The 18,889-nt window shown below is 26.6% G+C and overlaps 5 protein-coding genes across 6 annotated transcripts; 3 read left to right on the plus strand and 2 right to left on the minus strand.

The window, feature by feature from the left end:
• The first annotated feature begins 317 nt into the window (after positions 1 to 317).
• Positions 318 to 2,366, plus strand: LOC127285535 (uncharacterized). The gene is made up of 2 exons (XM_051311630.1): positions 318 to 714; positions 793 to 2,366. The coding sequence occupies exons 1-2, from the start codon at positions 364 to 366 to the stop codon at positions 1,603 to 1,605; spliced, it is 1,164 nt and encodes a 387-aa protein (XP_051167587.1). The 5' UTR covers positions 318 to 363; the 3' UTR covers positions 1,606 to 2,366.
• On the minus strand, positions 2,231 to 5,051 carry LOC127285533 (F-box/LRR-repeat protein 7-like). The gene is made up of 2 exons (XM_051311627.1): positions 4,778 to 5,051; positions 2,231 to 4,468 (listed from the first exon to the last, which is right to left on the minus strand). The coding sequence occupies exon 2, from the start codon at positions 4,453 to 4,455 to the stop codon at positions 3,145 to 3,147; it is 1,311 nt and encodes a 436-aa protein (XP_051167584.1). The 5' UTR covers positions 4,456 to 4,468; positions 4,778 to 5,051; the 3' UTR covers positions 2,231 to 3,144.
• A 92-nt stretch (positions 5,052 to 5,143) lies between these two features.
• Positions 5,144 to 8,932, plus strand: LOC127285530 (TAF5-like RNA polymerase II p300/CBP-associated factor-associated factor 65 kDa subunit 5L). The gene is made up of 10 exons (XM_051311624.1): positions 5,144 to 5,489; positions 5,591 to 5,748; positions 6,135 to 6,474; positions 6,555 to 6,790; positions 6,862 to 7,044; positions 7,148 to 7,300; positions 7,403 to 7,550; positions 7,628 to 7,796; positions 7,943 to 8,126; positions 8,219 to 8,932. Exons 1-10 carry the CDS (start codon positions 5,415 to 5,417, stop codon positions 8,334 to 8,336), a joined length of 1,764 nt encoding a protein of 587 aa, XP_051167581.1. The 5' UTR covers positions 5,144 to 5,414; the 3' UTR covers positions 8,337 to 8,932.
• Positions 8,933 to 8,999: 67 nt separating this feature from the next.
• On the minus strand, positions 9,000 to 11,589 carry LOC127285534 (golgin-45). 2 transcript variants are annotated; one of them, XM_051311629.1, is made up of 6 exons: positions 11,458 to 11,589; positions 10,280 to 10,815; positions 9,990 to 10,189; positions 9,781 to 9,909; positions 9,477 to 9,702; positions 9,000 to 9,409 (listed from the first exon to the last, which is right to left on the minus strand). In XM_051311629.1, exons 2-6 carry the CDS (start codon positions 10,793 to 10,795, stop codon positions 9,242 to 9,244), a joined length of 1,239 nt encoding a protein of 412 aa, XP_051167586.1. In that variant the 5' UTR covers positions 10,796 to 10,815; positions 11,458 to 11,589; the 3' UTR covers positions 9,000 to 9,241. The 2 variants fall into 2 exon arrangements, with proteins under 2 accessions (XP_051167586.1, XP_051167585.1); XM_051311628.1 differs by lacking the exon at positions 11,458 to 11,589 and adding an exon at positions 11,165 to 11,345.
• Positions 11,590 to 11,968: 379 nt separating this feature from the next.
• Positions 11,969 to 18,800, plus strand: LOC127285529 (nuclear RNA export factor 1-like). The gene is made up of 10 exons (XM_051311622.1): positions 11,969 to 12,330; positions 13,185 to 13,501; positions 13,611 to 13,697; positions 13,783 to 14,026; positions 14,129 to 14,322; positions 14,418 to 14,530; positions 15,275 to 15,311; positions 15,400 to 15,632; positions 15,711 to 15,879; positions 15,960 to 18,800. The coding sequence occupies exons 1-10, from the start codon at positions 12,249 to 12,251 to the stop codon at positions 16,389 to 16,391; spliced, it is 1,908 nt and encodes a 635-aa protein (XP_051167579.1). The 5' UTR covers positions 11,969 to 12,248; the 3' UTR covers positions 16,392 to 18,800.
• Positions 18,801 to 18,889: the final 89 nt, after the last annotated feature.

Here is an 18,889-nt window from a genome sequence, read left to right on the forward strand (position 1 = left end):
TTGACGGCATGATTATATTATTTTTGAACCTAAATATTAAATTATTCTAATTGCACTATTTTTTAGTTTTGAAGAAATATGTAAACAAACAAACGTATGGCTTGAAGTTCACTACAAATCAAATTGAGTACCAAATTCAAAACAAGATTAATTTTTTTTAGATTGCAAACTTGTTATCAGCAAATTTCATACTATTATCACACTTCCGGTTCCGAATACAAGAAGCAGAAGATTCTTTTCTTCAGTGTTTATGTTTCTTGTGATGTGTTGTAATGTTTTCTTTTTTATATCTCCATAACTGTGTATAACTATTTACATCTGTGACAAATTGAAAAGAGAAATATTATTCTTGTAAAAAAAAAAATGAGTAAAACGGGAAAAGAAGAAATAAAAGAATATGGATGGAGCGATAAATTGTTAAAAGATATAGCAGGAAGAACTAAATTTCCAAAAGAAGTCTTTAAAATAGATGAAATAAAACCGATAATATCCCGATTCTTTCATTTTTACTTTTTTGGTGAAGTATCTTCTGATTGTACGATACCATGCACTATTTATTCAGCAATTGCTTTGCTGAATGTTCCATATTCGAATGGCTATTCACACGTATTCGCAGGAAAACATTTTAAAGCGCTTGATAATGAAACACCATTTTTTGATGCACATGTACATACCGAAAGGAAATATTTTGAAAAATCTAATAATATACCACAGGTAGTGAAATTATTAAATATAAATAATTTAAATTAAAATTAACATTTACATTAATTATAATAAAATTATTTGTTATAGGAGTCATTTCAATATGAAATTTATAAAATTTTATTCTTTTGGAATATGTCTTCAATTAATGAACAAGCAACATTAATGAGATTAACTGCTTTTTTGGCATTAAAATTCTGCGCAGTCGTTTCGAAAAATAAATCTCAAATGATATTATATTTCTCATCACATCCTAATTTAAGAAAAACACTTTGCAATTTAGTTGGTTGGGAGATGAATCGTCATTACTCAGAACCAAATTCTGATGCAATTTACAAATTTATAGATATTTTAACCAACGATAAAAATAGTCGTTTATCAATAAGATCGCTCTTTGCAATTGTTGTTAAAGAATGGATAAATATTGTTCGAATTGATTCAAAACCAAATAGAATTGCATCACTTTTAATGGAGTCATTGTTAGAGGAAACAGCTGGTAATGGAATTGGATTAATATCTCTAATAACATCAGTAATTTTTAACATGAATGTAACTTACTCACAAGTTTTAGATGCATTAAAGTCAGAACATGAAAAATTTAATCAATATGAAGATTCTTATAAAAGACTCGTAGAGTTTCAAAAGAAATTTGTCGATATTGAGAATCCTGAACTTAGCTATCCCTGGGGTCGTTTAATAAAACCTACTTATTTAAGTCAATATTCTGCGCCGAATAATCTATTTATTTGTGGTATTTTTGCTTCAATTAATCAAATTTATGAAGGACCAAGAGTGTGGAATGCACAGTGGTCGAAAAAGTATGTTTTTAACTTTAAAGAAGCAAAAGAAATAGGAAAAAAAATTCATGATCGTTTATTGAAATTCAAAAATTGTGAAAATTAAATAAAATTTGCTTTTTTATCACTTAGTAATAAATTTTCACAATTTACAAATTTATATTTTTGAAATTTGTTAATTGCAAACACAATATTGTTTACATAATTAAGTTGAAGTTGATGTTTTTCTAAACTTTTTTGAAAAGCCGAAAAATCATATTTGTTACAAATATTAATATATTACACTAAAACGTTAAATCACCTGATTTTGTTCATTAAGAAAAAATTAAAAAAAAAAAAAAAAAAGAAACGAAATATTGATAAACTAGTTTGAAACTAGTTGAAATGCGCACTAAATTTCTATTTCATTTTCGATTGTTTGTCTCGTGCTTAATTTCGTATTATTGTAAAATTTGCAATTTTTAATTGCAAAATGATGTTTATTTTGATAATCTTATTTGTTTAAAACTCAATAAAAGTTTACTGAATCAATAAATTTGATTTTTTTTATTATTATAAAACAAATGAAAAATTGTACGAATTGGTAACACTGTGTCACATGACTTATATAGATGGCGTTCCTACTTCCGTATTTTTAAATTTGTAATTCTATATGAATTGGTAAATTTTTTTAATTTAACTAACATTGAAAATTGTAGAGATGAAAATTAATACACTTTTTTTAAAAAACATTTCCAATTAATTTTATTTATTAAAGTATAAAAACAATCGAGTAGTAAAACTTTCTTAATTTAAACATTATCACCGGTAAATATATGTAATATTTTACGAAATTAAATCAATTACATTATTAAAAAAAAAAAAAAACAATAAATAATATAAATTCCCATGGAGGCACGTAAATTTACAGCCAATTGAATCTATTTATTTTTGCACAGGATGATGCTCCAAATACTTAATTTTTACATTATTATAATAAACAATATAATTCATCATTATTTTTCCATTTTTACAATGCATTTCTTGAAGAATTAGAAATAAAAATTTTTAATTTAATAGTTTTTTTAGAAAACAAAATTTGTTTCAGAAAATCATCCTGTACTTGCATTTAATAAGCATTTAATTTGTTAATATCAGTGTTGGGTCAGTTACTATTTTTTAAGTAACTTTGTTAATGTTTTAACATAGCTTCGCAATATTTTTTATAAAAATCGTTACAGTTGTTGATATTTCAGTAACTCGTTACAATTGTTGATTTTTAAACATTAATATAAATTTTTTATAAAAAAAAGTAACATCAATTACCTTACAAGTTAAAATATAAAATTAATAAAAAAAATGTTTAATAATTAAAATTGTAATTTTTTAACTAAAATATTTCAATACATACGTATATGTAATAGAATTTCTATATAATTTTTGAGAAAACAATTTTTAAAAAATTATTTTTCTTAATATTATAATGGAAACACAACAATATATTTCTTTTTTTTGAAAAACTTTAACAACTTTTTGTTCCATTCACTAAACATAATTTTTTTCTAAAACAATTATTTTAATAACGAAGTTACAACAACTGACTACCCAACACTGGTTTAATAAATAAAAAAAAAATAAATAAAAAAAATGAATATTTCGATTCTCATCAACTGGAAAAACCAGGATTCGTGTGTTCGATAACACATCGTCGACAATATTGTTTCACTGCTCGATAACCAACCCACGTGACTCGTGGGCATTCGCCAATATTAAGTTGTTGAAGACCACGAACATAATAAGCAAGTGCCTCGAGGCCCGAATCCGTGATTCGTTCGCATCCACATAGCGAAAGTTTCTTTAAATTTGGACATCCAGTTGACAATGCTTCGAGTGTTGCATCACCAATGTCACATTTTCCTAAATCCAATGCACGAATTCTTGGACATCCACGTGCCAATGCAACAGTTGCACTATCGCTTAATGCCTCACAACCACGTGCATTTAAATATCTCAGCTTATAACAATGTCGAGCAACAACCAATAGTCCCGCATCTGATACTTGATCACATTTGCCAACAGAGAAATAACGTAAAGATGGTCCCAAACACGCAGCCAATTCTCTAACACCAAAATCCGTAATTCTCGTACAATCAGATACAGACAATTGTCTCATACCACTGCAATAAGAGGCAATTGCAATTAAACTCGTGTCCGTAATACGAAAACATCGACGAAGATATAAACAATTGAGATGTGGCATTCGTGCAAGACTCGACACCAATCCAGAATCATCAATCTCATGACAATCGCTCAAATCAATTGTCTGTAATTGTAAAACAGCAACTCTCGTACAAACTTTCGTTATACGAGAACAATCAGTCATATCCAATTCTTTTAAATGAATACAATTATCAAGAATTGTCGTAACATTTAAATCAGTGACACGTTTTGAATGTCGCAATGATAACGATGTTAAACTACTAAATGGAAGTGAATTAAAAATTCCATAAATACCCGTTGCACCATCCAAAACAAGTCGACGTATCGATGTATACAAACCACGTCTTGCCAATGTATTCAATGCAATTGTTGCATTTTGTGGATGACGAATTTCCACCTCTTTCCATAATGATGGATGCCACGCTATTTCCCAAAGACGTCGGCATGTTTGTGCAAGTGAACAACGTTCACGTGTCGATAACCAACTGAATATTTTCAACAATAAAGTATCATCCAAATCGCATAATCCAAAAACATAAAGATGTCTCTGTTGGAATAATTGTTTTCTTACTGGTAATGCAACCGATGGCGATGATGATAATCGACAAACATTATTGTCAAGTGTATGATAACCAAGATCTACGGTGTCTGGATTCGGTCGAAAAAGTGCCAATTTCTGCGAATGATGACTTCCATCACGACTTGATGATATACTTTGATCCCCATACCGATGGTAGAGTGGACTCGATCCGTCCATTCCATCGTCTTTTCTGTAAATTTAAATAAAAATCAATTATTTGAAAAACAAAACTTTTATAAATAAAAATTAATTCAAGAATAACCAAGATTTAAAATTTTAAAAATTTCCAATTAAAATAAAAACAACCTATATAGGAATAAAATTGTTAAACAAAATTCTGCCTGGAGAACAAAAAAAAAAAAAAATGATTGGAATTTGTTTCACAGTTACTGTTAATGGACCTAACGAAGTAGTCTCACAAAAATTTTAAATCCCTTTGAAAGTACACATATTTGGATTGTATCTGTCAAAAACATATAGGTGTGTCTGGAATTCCTACCTGGATTACGATGACGCAATGAGGAATCAACGACCCTGCGCAACATCAACGAGTTTTGTCGCCATTTTTATCCACTAACTTCTTGATTCAACATCGATATCGATCAAATTGGAAAATTAATACCTTTCTTTTCGAATATCACAAATCACACTGTCAACAATAATAATAGCCTTGATCTGTTTAATAATTATTTATAACACAACGAACTCTCTTTTAAATCCCATTTTTTATTAAAACAAAAATTAAAAACATGTCAATGTGAACTGTCGTCGTCGTAAGTAACTCACTTAGTTGTAATTTATTTCTGTAGAGGGCAGAAAGTTGTAAACATCTGTGGGTTATGTAGCTTTCTAACTTTTCTAGATATTTATTAAAACAATTTCATATTCAAAGAAATATTTTCTTCTGCGAAAATGACAACAAAAAGATAAATAAAAAATAACTAATTTCTGTGTTTTAACAACATTCATATATATATATTTTTTTTCGAACACTCTATACATAACCTAAAAGTAAAAAATTATCCTCATTCAGCCAAGCAATCCCGAGGTGTGATGGCGTCCGACGCGCACAGGACAAATGGATGTTGTTGTGTTTTTAAATGAAAATTGCCGAAGATTTATGAAATTCTGATCAAATGAAGATGAAACGATCGAAAATTGAAATAATCAATGCGACTGTTGAATCGTATTTGAAGCGACGAAGATATCAGGTATGTTGTCTTATAATGAAAATTTTAGTTACATTGGTCCACATTGAAAGCAATCACAGAGTGACCTAACCTTCAAAAATGTTTACTAATAATCTCTACAGGATAGTGACGTATTCCGAAAACCTGAGAGAACTGGTTCCAGAAGTAGTGAGGAAATGACATTAAATGTCTCGGCCGAATGTGGGACATCCCGTGATAATTCCATCATCTTCAGTGCAATTATTAATGATCCTGTAGCCGCTGATCAGGCCTATCAAAAGTAAGCATGTCCTAGTCCTTTACACGAACATCATTAATTTTCTTTTTAATTTTCTATAATTTTTTACTTTAAAAAAAACTGTTATCATTTTTTTCAATTAGAGTATTTATTTGACATTTCTTACAAATAATAAATTAAAAATAAACTATTCTCAACGAGATTATAGTCCAGTAATGAATTTGTGATTTTATTACTTAGAATTTTATTTCTCACAATGGATATAATTATAATTTTTTTTGATATTATAAAAGGTATGAAACGTAAATTTCAAAATGGTACGTTTGATACAATAAAAATTGGAACGATTAGCAAAAAATTGTAAATGACTTTTGTTTATAATTTACAGAACATATTATGTTAAATAATATTTATAATTTTATTTCTAGATTAAAAAATTGGATTAATGGCGTTGTAAGTGATAAATTAAGAAACGAATTACGTGAACTTCTTTATCCAGTATTTTGTCATTTTTATTTGGAAATGCTTCATGCTGGAAATAGTCAATTAGCTATTCAATTTTTAAAAACACATCAAATTGATTTCACCACAAGAACTGAAAAAGATTTTTTAGATGAATTATCAAATGTTTCGTCAATACAAGATATTGAAATACGACCTTTAGTGCATGCATTTAGAACGAGAAAATATAAAGTTGATTTGTCCGATGATGCTCATATTTGTCTTCAAAGATTTTTATCTAAATATGGACACATTATTCTTATGCAGGTAATATTAGTAATTTAATTTTCTATTTAAATTTAATATTAATTTAAATTCGAAATTAAATAAATTTTTTAACTTTGTAGGTTATAAATACTCACATAACCGTGATAAAAGAAATATCAGATGGTTATATTGAAAATGAAGAAAGTTATGGTGAACGAGGACAAAATAATGATATAGGTATTAATGGTCATATGGAGCAACCATGTGGCACTGGTGTCGATAGAGAAATGAGAGAACTTCAAGAAGCAATTCGACTGATTCGCAATAGTGCTCATCAACCACTTCGTGTATTCACTGTCAGCAATGCTATTGAAAAGTAATATATCAAGTTTTATTTCTTTTTAAAATATATAATTGTTTTTTTATTTATAAAAATATTTGAAACAGCGCAAGTTGCGGTATTATTACGCCAAACATGGATAAATTAGCTGCAGGTTTTAACACTTCTGAAATTAGAGTATGGGGCATTAGCGACGCTGTACTTATGAGGCCGACGTTTTCTGAACCCACTGTTAAGCTTGCTTGTGATTTACCATCAACAAGCAATTATATTGATGACAGTAATAATCGGTAATTAAATACATTTCATATTAAACCTGACAAAGTTAATAATTTAACATACATGTAAAACTGTAAATTAAAATCTTGATAAAAATTGTATTTTTTCCTATAGGTGCGCAAATGGAGCGGTTATTTTAAGAGGTCACACTGATGTAATTCATGACGTTAGATTTGTACCTGAGGCGGAAGTTCTTCTTTCCGTGTCCAGTGACAAAGATATGAGAGCGTGGAGATTAAATGATTTTTCATGTGCTTCAGTTTACCAGTAAGAATATATTCTCAATAAATTTCTATTATTATTTATTTTTAATTTTATTATAATTCTCAATTTTTTTTGCGAAAAATTAAATTAATTTTTAACTTTCAGAGGTCACAATTATCCAATATGGTGTATGGACACTAGCGCGTTTAATTTGTACATAGCTACAGGTTCTCATGACAGAACTGCCAAATTGTGGTCATTAGATAGAACATTCCCTCTTCGAATATTTGCAGGTCATTTTTTGGATGTAAATGTAAGTTCTTTTTTTTAATATTTTAAATTTGTATTTTTTTTTATAATAAATTATTTATAAATAATTTTAATTTACAGTGCATACGATTTCATCCAAACGCTCGATATTTAGCGACAGGTTCGGCAGATAAGACTGTTAGATTGTGGAATAAGGATGATGGCAATATGTTACGAGTTTATGTAGGCGCTCAATCAACAATCTATAGTTTAGCTTTTAGTCCCGATGGAAAATACTTAGCTGCAGCTGGTAATTATTTAAAATACCTTATAAGCAATTTGTTTATTAATTTCGATATTCAGAATCTTAAGTTTTCATATAAATATTAATTTATTAAGGAATGCAATTTTAAATAGAATTTAATTATTTTAAAATATATTTATTTTCTATTACAGGTGATGACAAAAGTATTTCCATATGGGACTTGTCAACAAATTCATTAATGACGGAGTTAAAAGCCCATCAGGATTCTGTAATGAATTTAGATTGGAGTCCTGATGGTCAATTTATTGCTAGTTCCAGCATTGATGGAGTAGTCTGTTTATGGTCCACTCAGGAACATATTAATGTAAACAATAGGTAAGTTATGAGAAAACTCGTAAAATAATCAATATAAAAAACAATTAATAATAACTGATTTTAAATATTACAATTATTTATATTTTTTTCAGTGGTCTGGCTAATATGTCCGCAAAAGTTCCGCAAGTATTCAAAACAAATTGCTCAAGTATATTGTCCCTTCGATATTATAAAAAAAATAGTTCTCTTGTTTGTATTGGAACTACCTAATATCGAATCAAATTCATTTTTAAAAAAATTGTTTTTAAAAAAGCCATTTCGCCTTTGCAATTATCATTTTTTATTGTACTCGACATCATCATGTTTCCTTTTTAAATAATATAAAATAATTTTAAATACTTCCAATAATAGGTAAAAAAAAAAAAAAAAAAGTGTTTCGTATTAATAAAATCTAAAAAAAACACAGTTAATTGTAAGTTTAAAAAAAATACTATGTCGGCTGTGAAAAATGTTATTCTCTTTTTATTGTTAGACTCAACAAAAATAGTAATTAATATAAATCCCCTGCAAGAGGAGAAGGAGAAAAACTGACAAAAAAAAAAATAAATAAAGAATCGCTTCTGCAGCGCAAGAAGTACTTTTGTATATATGAATATTTTATTGTTAGTGAAATGGTAAGGGACAAGCGTTCTTTTTTTTGTTTGTTTGTAACAGGTTATTTCGTATTCTATTTTCTTACGAGTTACAAACAAAACCAAACACTTATTTATTTAATTATATCTGTATTTTCTAAAAACTCTGCATAATTTCTTTATAAGAAACTGGCGCATCTGTAATGTGTAAATAAATAATTTTGTTTCCAGTGATTATTTTTGTTTAATTTAAAACATTTTCTTTTTTATTCTTTCTCTCTCCATAAAAAAGTAGATATACAAAATAGTTTTTTTTTCTATTCACCATATTTAATATAAAAATTGTCATTAAGACAATTTTTTTTATTATTATTTTTTACTAGTGGAAGTTATTAATTTACATAATATATACCTATTTTTTTGCGCTTATTTTAGACCAATTATGGTCAAGATATATTAAATATTTACTTATGAAGTAAACTTACAATTTTTCTCTTTTTTTTAAAATGCTATTAAAATTAGTTATAAAATGCACAATAGTAATTATACTTGTTTGATTTCTCCACTGCAATGGGAACAGCAAGCCATATTAGACAAATTTGTATTCTTAGGAAGAAATATTTGTCCTCTTAATGCAACTGCTGCACCCATCACGGCACTGCATGCAACATCTTGTCTTCCTGACATTAACAAATTTGGATTCATCAATAGCTGAAAAAATATGAAACAGTATAAAAATAAATTCGAAATTAAAAAGGAGAATTTTTTTTTGTTTCACCTGTTCGGCTGTTTTTTCTGCAACTGTTTTCATTTCCAAACCGGTGACATTGATTTCTTTACGAAGACTAATTTGGTCCATTCCACTTAATAGTTGAACTTTCAATAATTCCGAAAGCTGAGAACAACCTTCAGCCAAGTCAATTATATTTGTACTTGCTAATTCATGTCGTTTAGATGTCGATGCTCCGGAAGGAGCAAAATTCTCCCTGAGAATACTCAAAGTTCTGAAACATATAAATAATTTAGAAATTAAATTGTTAATTTTTGCTTTAAGAAAAAATAATTGAAATTATAATATTTACCTATATGTTCGCAAATTTGTGTCTCTAATTTTGTTGTGTTCTTCAAATAATCGTTTTATTGATTCTTGAAGATCAGTCGTTCTTTGGCACAAGGCTGCTTTCCATTTTGCTAATTCCTCGACCATCAAACTGTAAAGAAAAATGATTTTCAAATTAATGACACAAAATTTATGTAATTTAAAACTATATATATTCAGTAATATATTGACCTGCTTGCTAAAAATTTACTCCTCCAAACTTCACATTGTCCTGCTAGCCATTCTGTTTGCTCTTGATGAGTAGTAAGATTTTTTGCTGAATTTAATAATGCTCGAGCCAATTGAAGTTTGTCTTCTGTTAATATATGAACTCTGCTTTCTAAATCTTCTCCTACTGCAGCCACTAATAAATTCTTTAGTTCTGCATTAACCTAGATAAAAATAAAGCAGTTATTTTTTAATTTAAAAAATATTAATTAAATAACATGTGTATAAAAGAATTTTTTTTTTTAATTTCACACCTGTGTTTGAAATTTTAATTGATTTTCTAATTGACTATTTTCTTCCTTCAACTTTTGAATTTCAGATTCATATTCTTTTTTATCATTGTCGGTATTTATTTGAGCATTACCACTTTTGCTACATTCTTCATCAAATTTTTTATCACTTGTCTTGATAAATGATAGTTGAGATATCATTGTATTTATATCAGCATTTTGTTTCGATGATTTTTTATTTTTTCTCTCTATAGGAATAATAGGATTTACAGCTGCCTTGTAAGGTTCATATGGTACAAATTTTGGTTCTTTTGATTTTAAAGAACTCAAAATACGTTTTTCTTTTTTGACATGAGTCGTCGAACTTTTTGGAATGAGATTCACTACTGTACCACTGGGAGTTATTGGAGGTTTGGAATTTAGCTGCTTAAAATTCGTAGGATGATAAATTAAAGTATCACCTAATCGAATTTTATTTCCTTTTGCTTCAAGTTTATCAGTGTCAATATTTTCCATTCCATCACCCTGGGTTCGTCTCATGCATGTTAAAGCTCGTGTATCTAAAAGAAGAATTAGTTCATTAAAAACAGTCATTAATAGTTAATGATCATACTAAAATACTTCATTTGTAAGATAAATCAAATATGTGGAGATAAGTAATATAATTATTGAATTAAATTACTAAATTAATCTTTTAATTCAATTGACTAAACAATCTGTTTCGTATAATTTGCGATTAACCTACTTCTCAATGAAAAAATTATAAATATTATATTTTTATAGAAAGCGTTGTTTAAAAATTATTTATCAAATTATTCTATTAATGAAAAAGTAAACAATATTTTTAAAATATATTGACTCAAATATATTGTAATCATAACCTCAAAATTATTATAATTATAAACAAACCGTCACAATTGGTCATTTTTTGCACTGATTTTTTTGTGAATATGAAATATTTAATATATTATCCTGCTTTATAGCTAAATCTCCTATTTTTTTTACAGAATACTGATTATTTCTATTATACTAAAACGTCAACATATGATGACTGATCAGCTGATGTCATCATATCACTGATCGTACAATATGGATACATATAATACAAATAGGCCTATATATATACAATACAAAGAATAAACTTGTGTATGGTAAAAATTTAGAAAATTATAATTATTATATTATAGAAAATGAATACATACACAAATCACATAAAATTTCGTAAAGAATATTATAGTTAAATATTTATTATACAGCTGTCAACTTTTCCCCCCTTTATACTTGTTTTATTTATCAGGGAATATAATTTATTAGTAATAATTTATACAGACATGAAAAAAAATATTATATACCAAAGAAAATTAACCATTAAAAATTTCTATAACATTATGAATAAATGATAGAATATTCAAATTACTGATATAAATAATTCTTCAACAATTTAGATTCAAAACTACGCGCCATAATGACTATAAAAGTCAAATTTTAACTATAAAAAATATAAATTAAAATTAATAAATAAAGATAAACAATTTTTAAAATATACTGTAAAGCTTTCCATCTTTTTGAGATATTTGAGTATAATATATTAATATAAAGACGACGATTTATTAAAACATTTGAAAAATAAACAGCTTATAAAGCCGGATGTTCACAAAAAAAAACAACGCGTGCGCAATGCGCAATAATCTGTTTTTCACTTTGTGACGTTCATGACTCCGCCATTTCTGTCATTTCTGTTTTATGGTGTAACTGTGAATTAGTGAAAGGATTGTTTTTACTTAAATGTTGATCTATCAACCAAGTGCAATCAAGTGTCAGCATTAAAAAGTGGTACACAGATCAAAATATTTTAATTTCTGCCTTGATAACAACTATAGACGCAAATAAAGACAATATTTTGGTTTTGGAAATTTAACCTGATACATCTGCGTCTTTAAAACGTTATGTACATAATTTTCTAGTTTTACGGTGTTTCTATCTTGGAAAAAAGATGCCGAAGAAATCTAATAAAACCTCTTGGGGTGGGAAAGGAAATTTTAGATCAGGAAACCACGAGGATAAGCATTATTTTGGTAAGTACACAAATAGAATTTCAATCAAATATTTTTACATTACATATTCTTAATAAAATGTTTTCTATACTCTACTTTAGGGTGCATATTTTTTGTGAATTCTTTTGCATTATCAATTACAATTTTTTCTTTTTCATACGTGATAAGAAATAATTCCTAAAAGTAGGTTAAACTTTTTATGCTTTTTGTTCTTATTTTTCCATTGTACAATAAGAATATTTATAAACACTATTTTTGTTTAAACAAATTTTTCAATGTGTTTTCTCGACAAGTTCTTTGTTTTAAAGGTATTTTAAAAATTAATGAAAATAATTGTAAAACTTGTAAAATGAATTTTATATGTGCTGATATTTTATTAAACTTTAATATTGAAGTAATAATTTTTTACAATACAATTGAAGATTTAGTAAACAATCTTGTTAATTTGAACTTTTAGAATTAAAAGATTATGATAGTAAATACTTTTATGAAATGGTTGCAGAAAGTTTATATAACTTTTTCATAAACTGTTCTTAAATGGAATATGCTTTTTCTTTGTTGAGAGAGCCTTATTATTTTAATTGTAGTGATTATGATGACTTCGAATTTCATAATAATTTTTTTTACAAATCTGCTGGCAAAAGATAAAAACAACATTTCGTTTTTTATTTATTTAAATGTATATTTATGCAATAAAAAATGTATCGAATTAAAATGTTGTCTATAGATTATCAAGTTTCAATACAAAAGAAAATAATAAAAAGTAAAGATAAAATTAGTAGAAATTCTGAAATTAAAAAAAAATGTATTTATTTTATAAGAATGATTTTAATCGTGATTTTAGCGTTGTAAATTAAAAATTATAATTATCTTAGGTCATGATGATCGTGTTAGACGCCCAGAAGGTAACAATGTGTTTACTGGAAATAGACCTAGAGTATCATTTAAAACACAATTTAAAGTAGCAAAAGAAAAACAGCGACATTTAGACTTTGAAGATATTGCCATGACTGTTGGAAGCAATAATAATGGTAGACAAGTTGTTATAAGAGGAAGAAATAGAAATAATTTCAATACATCTGCTTCTCGAGCACGTGGAAGAAATAGTCCATTACCACCTCGAATGTCAAATAAATATGTTGTAAGACCAGCTCAATTAAACATAGGTGAAGCCAGTTGGTACAAAGTTGTCGTAAGTATAATAATTCTTACATACTAAATTTTGAAACATCAATATATCTCAGTAATTGTATAATTATAAATTAATGATAATTTTAATTAAAATACATTTTTTTTTGCAGATATTGTACGGCTTTAAATATCCCAAGGAATTTGTATTAAATACACTTATGTCTCATTTAGCACCTGACACTTTCGTACCCATCATGGTAAATTTGTTTTAGATTAAATTAATTTTATTAATTCATCCTTTAATGGACAATGTAATTTTTTTTTTTTTTACTTTATTCACAGTATAAAATAACGGAAAAGGAAGCTTACTTCTTCGTAGATAATGTGAATATAGCAACTAAATTACAAAGAATTGATAATCAAATTTCGACAAATGATGGATTTAAATTAAAAATTCGTGTAAAGCCAGGAATTCCAACATTTGAGATTAATGATGCTTTTAAAGAGAGATTGAAGCAAGCAATGAATAAGAGATATTCACAGGAAACGAATGCATTGGATCTTTCGAAATTTCATCTTGATCCAGGTTCGATAAATTAAAATTTTGTAATTTAAAAACTCGAGTTAAAGTCAATTATCTTTTTTTAAAAATTATTAATGTAATTTACAAAAAAAAAATTCTTTTTAGAGCTTGCTGATGATTACTTTTGTGCTCTATACAAAATTCCTATTCTAATAACAGTGTTGGACATTGTTGCAACTCACATTCCAAATTTGGAAGCCTTAAATCTAGATGGAAACAAATTACATATAATCGACAGACTTGGTGTGCTTAAAACAAAATTGGAGAAACTCAAGATTTTATACATTGGAGATAACAAAGTATGTTTTTACTCAATTATATTTTTAAAATGGAGACTAAATCAACATTTTGTATCAAAAATTTAAATAATTTTTAAAATTTTCTAAATTTACAGATTCGAGAAATGAGTCAATTAGACGCTATTAAGGATTTAAAATTGGAAGAATTAAGGCTGGCAGGAAATCCCGTGTGCAATAAGTATAAAACTCGTCACAGTGAATATGTAAGGTAACGTACAATGTATTGACTAATAATTGAAACAAATACCTCGATGATACAATTCAACGCTGATATATAATGTTCATAAAGAAACGAGTTTTGATAGTTTTTTATTTATTTACTTTTTTGTTGGTCTTATTGTTTCAGCAATTTTGATATGAAATGTAAAATGATCGAAATAATAACACGAATTATTTTCTTTCACGTTCTTTTCGAACACATTTTACAATTTTTATTGAAATTATTTTTAAATATTTACTCCTTTTACCAAAATATTAACAATTTTCTTAAAATTTAAAACTTTATTATGATAATTTATTATTTTGTAAAATTGTGTTTGAAATTTTTTGTTAATTGGAGTAACTGTTTTAAAAACTTAATAAACTTTTAAACGATATTAACATCTGCTTCTTAATAATAAGTTAAAAAATCAAGTGATATTTGAATTTCTCCAAAATTTTAATCCTTTGAATTGAATGAATGTTAAATTTATTGAAATAACTTGTTTATTTATTTAATTCAGTTTTTTATTATACAAGTAAATTTATTGAAGGATTAAAATTTTAAAACACCATTTTTGTTTTTAATATAAATTTTTTTTTTCGTGTGATACTTGAAAATTCTCATTTTTGTTGATCCAAGGCGTTGAATTATTTTCCGATTGAAATATTTTTTAATTAATGTAATAAAATCTTCTTTTATTACAACTAACGTGGAGCTTCCGGGCTTCTGGCTTTTCTTTCTTGACAACAGTGCTGTGCGGAAAAAGTTTCCAAAACTTCTTCGTCTGGTAAATAATAATATATTATTGTTTTATGTAAATATTTAATTTAATGTTAATAATATTTTTATAAAATAAAATTTTTTAATTTAAAAAGGACGGTGTAGAATTGCCACGACCAATTTTGTTCGATGTAGTTGACGAAGGCGTCAAATTACCACCATCGAAGACGATTTTTATTGCCGATCCTAAGGCGCAAGAAATTGCAAATCAATTTTTGCAACAATATTTTGTCATTTTTGACAGTGATAATCGACAGCCTTTATTGGATGCTTATCACGAACACGCATGTTTCAGTATGACAGTATCATCTGCTCTTAGTACCAACAAGTGAGTTTTTTAAACTGAACATTTTTTTTTTTTTGTTGAGACTTGAAATGTAGCGAAAAATGTTTACTTTTCTTTTAGATCGAACGCTTATTTTAGTGAGAATCGAAATTTATTTCGAATAAACGATCCCAATAGACGTCGAAAACTTATTAAAATTGGAAAGTTACCGGTTGTTTCTTTTATAACGGAAATACCACGTACCAAACATGATTTGAATTCTTTTACAATGGATCTCAGCTTCGTCATTGTAAGAAATTTACTGAATAATTTTAAATTATTAAAATCGATTGATTAATTAATAATTGAATTTAAATACATTTTTTTTAGGAAGGCATGATGCTCATTACAGTCACTGGCCTATTTAGGGAACTTGACACTAAGGATACGGCACTTCGTTTTTTCAACCGAACATTTGTGATTGTTCCTGAAGGCAGTGGCTATTGCATTCGAAATGAGCAATTATTCATTGCAAATCCAACTGAACTTCAAGAAAAGCGGGCTTTCAACACTCAACCTGCACCTTCTTTGCCATCGGGAAGTTCATCGTACAATGCTCCAAATGTGCCAAATATTTCCGGTGAACCAATGGAGGAAATTAAACAAAGTATGACCCTAAGTTTGAGTCAACAAACAAACATGAATGTAGAGTGGAGTTTAAAGTGTCTAGCGGAAGTGCAGTGGAATTTCGATAATGCTCTTGCCGCTTTCCACGAATTTTACAATAGAGGACAAATACCACCAGAAGCATTTAAAAAATGAGCTGACTTCAATTAAAATGCAATGCATTGTAAAACAAAAGGAAAAAGAAAAAAAGTGAATTTTTTTTCAATTCTACTGAAAAACAATTGTCTATTTTTTGTTTTTTCAGCCGTGTTATTAAATTAATTTTTTTTTTTTTGTAAAAGAGTAATTTTGTTCTTTCAAATTAATTTTTTTTTTATTTCTTTACGACGTAAGTAGTTGATAATTTCATTTATTTTTTCCAATGCAAATGGGAAAAAGAAAATTACTTTTGTGAATATTGAGCGCGAAAATATTTTGATGATTTGTATATAACAAATATGTACATGTAAAAGTAGAATTACAAATAATATAGACTATAGAGAGACATAAGTTGAAACTAAATCTTTTCATAAAACATAATGTTAGGGGAAAACTTTAAAGATTTAAAGTCAACAGTTCATTTGTGACGTCGCTGTTTTTTTGCATGTAAAATAATTTACATTTAATTAAAAAGAATGTATGTTAATTGTCAACATTGTGCAAAAAAAAAAGAATGTAATATTTGAATATTACATTTTAAATCTGGTAAATGTAGCTTTTAATATACTTAAAAAATTCAATCGAACAGGATAATTATTTTAAATTAATGAAAAAAAAAATCTGAGGGAAAAAATTAATTTTTATAGATGTCTAATTTATGTAAAGGACAGAAATCTTAATTTAATTTTAACATGAAATGCTTTTAAAAATTTTCCAACTGTCTTTTTAATTTGAAAACATTCGTTGTTATTGAAACTGATAAATTATAATTATTCAATAAATTTGAATAATTATTTTGGTTTCATGAAATATTGAAAAGTGTTAATAAAAAAAAATTCGAATGTTTTCAAATGAAATGAACAACGAGTTATTGGTATCTATTTTTAAAAAAAACAGCTTTTAATAGCTAACACTTTCAAATTCGAATTTCTTCGAAGGAAAAAATTAGCATTTTTAACAATTTGTAAATCTTGGTTGAATTACTTTTTGTTTTTTTTTCTTTTTTGTTAAAGTTTTCGACGTTGAAAGTGTGAAGCTTTTAATGAAAAACTTTTTTTTACATTATTTTTTTTTTAAAGTAATGGAAATTTTCATTTATAAGTGCAATTTATGCGATTAAACGAAAATATAGTAAAATACAAAAATAATTTTGATTATTTTATGAAAAGTAATTTTCAGTTGCAAATGTGCATTAAGATTAAGAAACAATAAATATTATGTTTTGTATTTCACACATTTTTCATATATCATCGAACTAGTAATATTGATAGAAATTGGTTTCGCACAAGATATATAATATATCTAAAAGTTATGTTCTATCAGATACAAAAAAAAAGTGTTTTAAACTTATGTACAATTAATTTAAAAATGAGACTTTTCTACTTTTATAATTCGTAATTAATTTCTTCAAATTTTGAACATTAATTGATTGTAAAACTTTTTGTTAACGACATAATTTCGACGCAGCACATGATTGTAAATTATTTTAAATTTATATTATTGAAATTTATTTTCATTTTGGAAAATATTTTGTTTTTTAATTTTTATTTCTTCTAAGTGATGAAGACAAAAAAAAGGGTAGCAAAGAAAAAAACATTGAAATCGAAAAATTGAAATGAGATCATAAATTGAATTCGTTAGTTTTTTGTCTCAAATCCCAAGTTTGGTGAGTGAATTTTTGTCTTGTTTAAAGTTTTCTTTACAAGACTGTGGCTCACATGAGTGCACAATTTGGATTTTATGTCCCGTTGATTTTTTTCTTCGGGACATTCGCTAAAAGAAGAACTCTAAAGGGTTAATCCCTTTAGCTGTGAATCTGTTGATGTTATGCGAGCCAGCTCTCTCTCTCTCTCTCTCTGCGGAGAGCATCTTAAATCATATTTTATGATATATCACATATCCATCGAAGGGACAAAGAGCAAAAACTATTAAACGAAATTTCAATTTCTTCACAATTTTTCAGGTTTTTTTAAAATTATTATTATTAGTTAATGCAAAAGAAAATGTAATTTTAAAAAACATAAAAATTTTTATTTTTAAACACCTAAAATGTTTTATTTAACGTTTATAATAATTTATCTTTTTGTGCTGTTAGAAATTATCATTTGTTATCAAATAATTAATTTTTGTAAAACATTCTGAAGAACAATCTTATATGGATATTATATATTAAATTTTATATGGTGAAATTTAGAATAATAAAAAAGAGGAGGCAAAAAACCAATTATCTGTTGAAAAAAGAAACAGAATAACATCAAAATGTTCCAAATATTGACTTATCTTTTGTAATGTGATTTTTTTGATTTAAATGTAAATAAGAACTTGTGTATAAAAGAAACAGAAATGCGTGAGAAGTCTATTTTCATCAGAAAAAAAACAATGATAAATAAATAGATTAAAATTGAATACTCCTTGTATTTCTTTACAAACCCATAAAATGTATATTGAAACATTTTTTCTATTCATTTATTATAAATTATATTATGAATTTAAAA

This window comes from Leptopilina boulardi, unplaced genomic scaffold, assembly GCF_019393585.1.
Source record: "Leptopilina boulardi isolate dan_hultmark-lab unplaced genomic scaffold, ZJU_Lbou_2.1 LbouV2_333, whole genome shotgun sequence".
NCBI classification, from domain to species: Eukaryota; Metazoa; Arthropoda; class Insecta; order Hymenoptera; family Figitidae; genus Leptopilina; species Leptopilina boulardi.